The sequence below is a fragment of the Octopus sinensis genome, linkage group LG10 (genome assembly GCF_006345805.1).
Source record: "Octopus sinensis linkage group LG10, ASM634580v1, whole genome shotgun sequence".
NCBI classification, from domain to species: Eukaryota; Metazoa; Mollusca; class Cephalopoda; order Octopoda; family Octopodidae; genus Octopus; species Octopus sinensis.
The window spans coordinates 72,208,008-72,215,507 of record NC_043006.1 but is presented as its reverse complement, the minus strand read 5'-3'; the positions used below and the strand labels follow the sequence as shown (position 1 = coordinate 72,215,507).

Here is a 7,500-nt window from a genome sequence, read left to right as displayed (position 1 = left end):
CTGGTCGTTGTAAAGAAGTGTATTTGAAATAACTATTAGCTGGTTATTGAGATAACGTAGAAAATATGTAAATGACATATATAATTGATTTGATTGTTCTGGAAGGTAGCAAGCTGGCAGAATCGTTAGCATGCCAGGCAAAATGCTTGAGCAGTATTTCACCTGTTCAAATGCTGCTGGGGACACCCTTCCCTCTAATCCTTTTGGTATCAATAAATTAAGTACCAGTGAGACACTGGGGTCGATGTAATCGACTGGTCCCCTCCCACGAAATTTCAGGCCTTGTGCCTATAATAGAAAGGATTTGATTGTTCTGATCTTAACATCAGTTGGTAAGAATAGAAGTCTTTGACGACATCCTTTTGTTTGTAATTGGCTATTCTCATACAAACTCTTTTTTATAGTTATAGATCCATACATACATACATGCATACATATTGTATATAGATGACTATAGACCAACTACTTTCATGATCTCAAGCTACATTGTACTGAGGAGTCCCTAAAAAGGGTGAAATGGCGTTATGTACAACTACTAGGACGCCTAAAAAAATGGATTATATAGAAATATTATTTTATATGTTCTTTCACTCATAGACAATAAAAATGAAAGACCTCTTATGATAAAGAAAAATAGTAAATCTTGAAGCGGTTCTCTCCCCTTAAGGAGAATATTCACCCTCTCTGCAATCTCCTAGTAATCTCCCCCTCTCTCTTCTCTCACTCCAGAGGCAACTATAAGCAGCAACAACAGTAGGTTCCAGTCAAATACCCACATGTATATACACACACACACACATACACACGCATATGTTATATACCATCATCATCAACATCATCAATTAACATCCGTTGTCCATGCTGGCTGGCATGGGTTGGATGGTTTGACCAGGGCTGGCAAGCTGAAAGGCTGCACCAGACCCCAGTCTGATTCGGACAGCTTTCTATGGCTGGATGCCCTCCAAGAGTGTAATGGGTGCCTTTGCCTGCCACCAGCATGGGTGCCATTTGTGAGACACCGGTATCTGTCACGACTGTGATTTTACTTCGCTTGATGGGTCTTCTCAAGCACAAAATAATGCCAAAGGTCTCGGTCATTGCCTCATAGTTTTCATGTGCCTACCCCATCGCTGTTACCTTCCCAGAAGATTTTATACCTATCTCTTGCCTGTGAGGAACCTGGCTGAAGCTCCTCTCCACCTTACCTCTTGGATGCAACATACATCAACATGCCTCCATTCAAGCATCTCAACAATCTCGCTAGATCTATCTTTCAATGTCCCTACATTGACAGTGCCAACACTAAAATTGGGAAAGGGATGTGAGAGGGAACATGGGAAGTAAAGATGGTATTCAGCACCTGAAAAGAAGGTTTCAATGATTGTTTGATAACAGACATGTCACATCAGTTGTTCTCACTTTAGCCTACCATCATTCAAACATGTTAAAATTGTTGCCCCTATTGGGGAGGAGGAGGAGGCAAATATAAGTGTTATTGCTGCAAACATAAATAGGTCAATATTTAAATTAAGTAAATGAGCCGCTATTGGTTAGTCCATTATTTCTATAAGGAGAAAGAGGTAGGTGGTTTATTAATTAATTTACTAAGTAACACATCTCCTTTTGATACATGCAGTAGTGTAGATGATTGGTGGTCGGTGGGAAGGTATGCATGTCTTCTGGTACAGAAGCAAGGTAGAGCCCTGCAGGGGTTTCCGGTATAGGTGGAGGGGGCGGGAGTGGGTGGGTGCATTGCGGACAAGCAATGACCAGCTTCGCCTCAGGAAATAGAAATAGCAGTAAGAAGACACTAGTGAGGGAGAAAGAGAGAGAGAAAGAGAGAGAGAGAGAAAGAGAGAGAGACTTGAAAGAATTTATCATTGGAGAAAATGATAACAAGAATGAGAAAAACACAAGTTATAAAACAAGGCAAGAATGTTTACAAATTTTAGAGAGAGAGAGGTAGAGATCACTGAGGAAATCATGGCAAAGTATGGGAACACATGGGTTATGAAACAAGGAGAGAACATAGCAAGGATTTAAGAATTATGAGTTTTGAAAGTTATTTGGAGAATTAAAGAATTACAAATTTCGAAAGTTATATATTTAGCTTGATTGCTAAATTCACAAGTTTTTTTCATTCTCTGTCTGTTTATTTTCTCATATTCCTTTCTGTTGAAGAGCATGGGCTCAAAATATAAAAGACTTTCTCACTTTCCCGAGCACCAAACTAATACACTTGCTTGTTGTTCTCTTTGTCTTTTCTTTTTCTGTAAATTTCAACTATATATATATATATATATATATATATGTATATATGTATGTATGTATGTATGTATGTATGTATGTATGTATGTATGTACATATACATGTATGCATGTATGAATGTATATATGTATGTATTATATATGTATGTGAATGTGTGTGTGCACATGTGTGCAAATGTACGTGTGCATGTAAGCATGTTCTTATATATTTGTATTCAACAAGCAATACAAGCAAACATGTTTTGTGACCTACCATGGGTTTCATAGAGTCACACCAATTTTTCAGACCACTTATTTTTTATTAAAAATGAAAAATTTTTTTTCTAAATTCATATATTTTTTCTCATATTTCCGCTTCTGGCATGGTGGATAACTCTTCTATAATAGAAATGAATTATTGCCCCTACACAGTCATTACTTTTTGCCTTGGATGAGTTGGGATGTATTAAAGGTTAAAGTTAACTATCATGAGAGGTCAATTGCATATTTTGGAAGTCAGAGAGATTAAAATTGGCTGCGATTGTGGAGAATATAAGGGTATTATTAACAGTCAGTTAGGATACTGGAAGAAAATATAAGTTAGAAAATGAGAGGAATAATTGTGGAAGAGAAAACAGAGCAAGAATTAATGAGTTTGAAGGACAGTAATTATAGATGAATTGTATAGGAATGAAAAAGAAAGTTGTACAAAGAAGAAAGGAATGAAGTTTTTAAGATGAAGCAATTACAGTTTTCCATGCATTTAGTCTGTTGAAAGTGACTAGAAAGTTATATAAAAGGTGACTCTTAAAGTGTTTCTATTTTCTGAATATTTTCTGATCTAGTGTATGAATTATGGGCTTGTTAATTGTATTTTCTGAGAATTCACATTTTCTCTGTATTGCACAGATTACACTTTTTGTTTCCAATGTTCCAGGGTTGAGATCTTTCAATAAATTTCCATTTTATTTTGTGGTCTAAGTGTGATCTTTTAGCTTCCACATATAGTTTGCTAATTTTGTTGTGTTCATTTTGGCTGTGTGATTAAAGGAAGGTGTATGGTTATAAAATTTATTCTTAAAATTTCCTTCTATCATTCATATACACCACTTTCTCATAAATTATTGCTACGGTGTTATATGATTTATCCAATGGACATGAAATTGGATTCTTAAATGAGCATGTGTTTGTTGGTTGGGATATGAGATATTGTTTTCTAGTATATGATGAAACTGTAACTTATTTTCAGGCTGTATCACTAAGTTTCTTATACTTGTGTCTGGCAGGGAAGTAGTTGTTTATTTGAGTTAGAAAGGCTCTACCACCCAATTAATTTGTCCCAAAATTTTGAAAACAAAACAAACTAGGTCGTTGGCGATGAGTCACTTCTGTTATATAAGCTATGCACCATGACAAAGAAAGATTATTCCTCACTCACTCTCTTTCTCTCTCTTATCAACAATTTTGTAGCTTCCATTATTGATACTCTCTCATTACACACTACAATTACTGTCTCTGCCTCCCATTACCCTCCCCCAATACTGCTTCTCTTCCATCATTCCATCTAATAAAGTCTCTCCAAGCTCTCCCACTTCTTCCACATTGTTATTGCAATCACTCTGTCCTCCTCTCATCACTCTCTTCACTATTGGTCACATTGCTCTGAATAAATGGAGACAATGTGAAGTAGTGAAAACTCTTTTGTTTCACAGCCTCACTAGTGCTTGTTCTATGATAACATGTACTCGGTATACTCACTAAAGTGGTCAACAAATGAGCAGCAGAGACAATATAAGATCAAGAAAACTATTTACTTTACAAGACAACCACAAGTATAGGAAACTTTGCAACACATCCTGAAAATAAGTTACAGTTGCATCATGAATATGAAAACTATATCACATATCCCAGCCAGCAAAACAAAATGTTTTCTCTTGTTAAGGACATGACAACCTCTCTAATGCTGGTGCCACAATAAAATACATTTTATTGTGGCACAAACACTCAAGAGATTGTCATGTTCTCACCTACACTCTGTAAAATGTCTGATGTTGCAAAGGACATCCAACCACTGAAACTATGTCAAAAATTAAATGTAAAAGCAAAGCATGGTCATCTGATCCGCCCAGGAAAGCAATAATTCTGGATAAGAACTCAGTGTGTGTGTGTTTGAATGCAATGCAGTTTTAGCTTATGCCTAGATGAAGCACTATCAATGTTCTGGTTGTGAAAACAACAGCAGAAATTTGTAGCTAAGAGCAAGCCATAATATCTTGTTTCCATTGATTGAGAGAATGCTTTTCTTTGATGTACCAAGCTGTCTATGATTTCATTGTGGTTAAAAACTATGTATGTGAATGGCTTGTAAGAACCCATATACAGAGAACCCATCAGCGAGGTGAAGCTTAACACTGAGTTCAGTTAGGAATTCAGCATGCAGGTAGGTGTCCATTTGGGCTCATTTCTCAGCTCCTTTTTATGTATTATAGTTCTCAAGTTCATTAGATAGGAGTCTGAGACTGGCTATCGAAGGGAACTCCCGCATATCAATAACCTAGTTCTTATAGCTGAATATGCCAAAGAATTTGAGGAAGAAATTCCAGATGAGAAAGCATAACCTTAAATCAAGAGGCCTTAAAGTAAATCTATTAAAGATAGAAGTTTTAGGTAAGCAGGAAAGAAAACAAGACTTTACAGCTATCAGAGAATCGACCAGATTTTTGATATGAGAAAGTAAGAATTCCATATAGTTTACCCAATGTAAACACCAATGGCAAGAGGCAAAGTAAGATCACAGAAAGAATTTAGAAGATGCATAGGAGTAGTTAGCAGTATTTTGCCCCAATGAAATGAATCTTTTCAAAAGGTTGCAAGGCTTCCTTGAAGTAGCTGATAGCTTCTGGTACCTAGTTAACCTAATTAGCAGTGGAGATAGATGTACCAAAAGATAGCAACCAGAGGAAAGATTTTATGGAAAAAGTTCAGGGAGTAACTACTTCTACTGACAACAAAAGTATTCCTTCTCAGGGTAAAGCACAGATTGTATGTTTGTGTGCCTAATTAACAGGTAGCAAATCATGAGCAATAAATTAAGAAACTATGCAAAGGTTTGAAAGAAATAAAGCAAGCATAATTTGTTGGATGTGTAATATTAGCATGTATGAATGCTGAAGCACAAATGAGCTAAAAGTACGATTTGGCATAAGAGGAATCAGATGCACCATACAAGAGAGAGAGAGAAGAGTGCACTGGTAGGAATATGTGATGTTTATGGTACAGCTGGGTAAATAAGAACATGCAATCTAAATGGAAGAAACCTGCAGGAGAGGATACCAAAGAAGGTCACAGGAAGAAAATATGTGCGGAAGCTGACTCAAGTGGTTGAACCTCATGAAGGAAATGGCAAAGAACTACAACAAACGGCAAGATGATATACTGAAGAAGATCTGTCCAACCAATATAATCTGTTTTTGAAACAGAAATTGCTGTTAAGGGGATTCTTTCAAACTGAATTACTGAAGGTAAAAGAAAAAAAATGGACAAATCTTGTTTCAATTTTCCTCTGTACTGGTCAAATACATATTTCAATGATCCAGACTACATAGCTATAGATAGCTACAAGTGCTGGTACACTTCATAACTGTAGCACCAGCAGATGTACTGTTTAGCTAGCAATGCCATATTGATCTTATGTTTTGGGAAAAAAACAAGGGAAAATCACACAAACGATCTTTCTGGAAGGAGAAATTCTGATGGTCTTCTAGTTATACAATGTATTAAGGGACATTGGTTAGTTTTCTATCTGTTAATTGCTTGGTTTTATTACATAACACCTCACAGAGCACATGAACCAATTAATACTATGTAAGAATAAAGCCTTACTATGTAATAATGTTCATTTAAAGTGACTATATGAATCTGACAACTAACTTTGTGTGATTCAGGCAATGATGAAGCTGAATGAGAATCAGCTAATTCAGTTATCGCACCTGCATATTCTCTCTCATCATTATAACACCAAAATTATATTACAATGAAAAAAAAAAACTTTTATCTAGAATTAATTTTGCTATAGTTGGAAAATTAACTATTAAGTATGAGTGATGAGAATCAGAAAAGCTTAGCTTAATTACTAATATTCTTTTAATCATTTCAGCGAGTATGGGAAAGAACTTCAGACATGTTTTGATCTCCTCAGTGAAATATAAACTTCTTCATACTTATCAGTATGATTACAGTAATGTACCATGACAAGTTGTAGAATATTTGCCTAATTACAAAGAAATTACTTAAGTTAATTACACACAGATGCTATCTACTTACTAGAAATTATGCTAACTTCCTATTCTCTCTCCACTCCATAAGTATATTTCTAATTAGATTTATGATGTCCTGAATGAAATATGTCCACCCACCTGCTTGACAGTCAAGTTATAGACTGTAATACATAATGCAATGAGGAACAAAGGTCTAATTAATCAATAGTACTTAAAGCAATAAGAAGAAAACATTAACTTTCTGACTAATATTAATTAATTTTCATGTGAATGGTGTCTGTGGGCAATTACCTTCAGGCCTTATGATAAGTAGACTAGTGGTTACTTGTATACATTATTATACATTATTATAGTGATTCTCAAATAAGTAATCTGGTAGGTACGTATGTTTCACTGAAGAGATCTAATAAAACTGAAACACATCCTAAGTTGTCCCCCTTACTTCCTAAGATCAGATTAAATCAATATCAGTCATCAAGCTATTATTTTCTTCTCATAAGCATTAAGCATTACTAATGCAACACAACTAAATGACATGCACTCTAGATTTAACTCCTAATTCTTTGACTAACAGATCCATATGTGTCATAAACTCAATATTTAAAATAAATAGTAAAACAATTCTATATGGAATCGACAAAGTACAACAGAGTTATCTCCCATGCACAGATTTTTTTCTTTTTGTTCATTATTTTGAATTTTGAATATTTTACAATTTAATCTCATTGCTATTGTACTTGTTTCATGAGTTTATTACCAAAATTATTATCATCAATATTTAATTTGCCTTTAAATTGAAATAAATAAATTTGTAAAATTGTAAACTTTTCTAAAGCTTTTAATTTATAAAAAGTAAAATTTTCTGAATTATTTTGATTTTTAGGTGGAGTTTTACCGAAATGAAGAATTTAAAACTGACGAAGGAATTACTTATTATAAATCTGGGATAAAATTGGATGGTGTTGAATTCAAGAAAA

General features: G+C 34.8%; 1 protein-coding gene across 1 annotated transcript in view; it reads left to right on the top strand.

The window, feature by feature from the left end:
* Positions 1–7,500, top strand: part of LOC115216566 — a 78,896-nt gene that overhangs the window by 69,263 nt on the left and 2,133 nt on the right. Inside the window, exon 4 of the mRNA XM_029786032.2 lies at positions 7,407–7,500. This exon is cut by the window's right edge and continues 65 nt beyond it. Coding sequence (XP_029641892.1) covers positions 7,407–7,500 — 94 coding nt within the window. The remainder of the gene's footprint in view (positions 1–7,406) is intronic.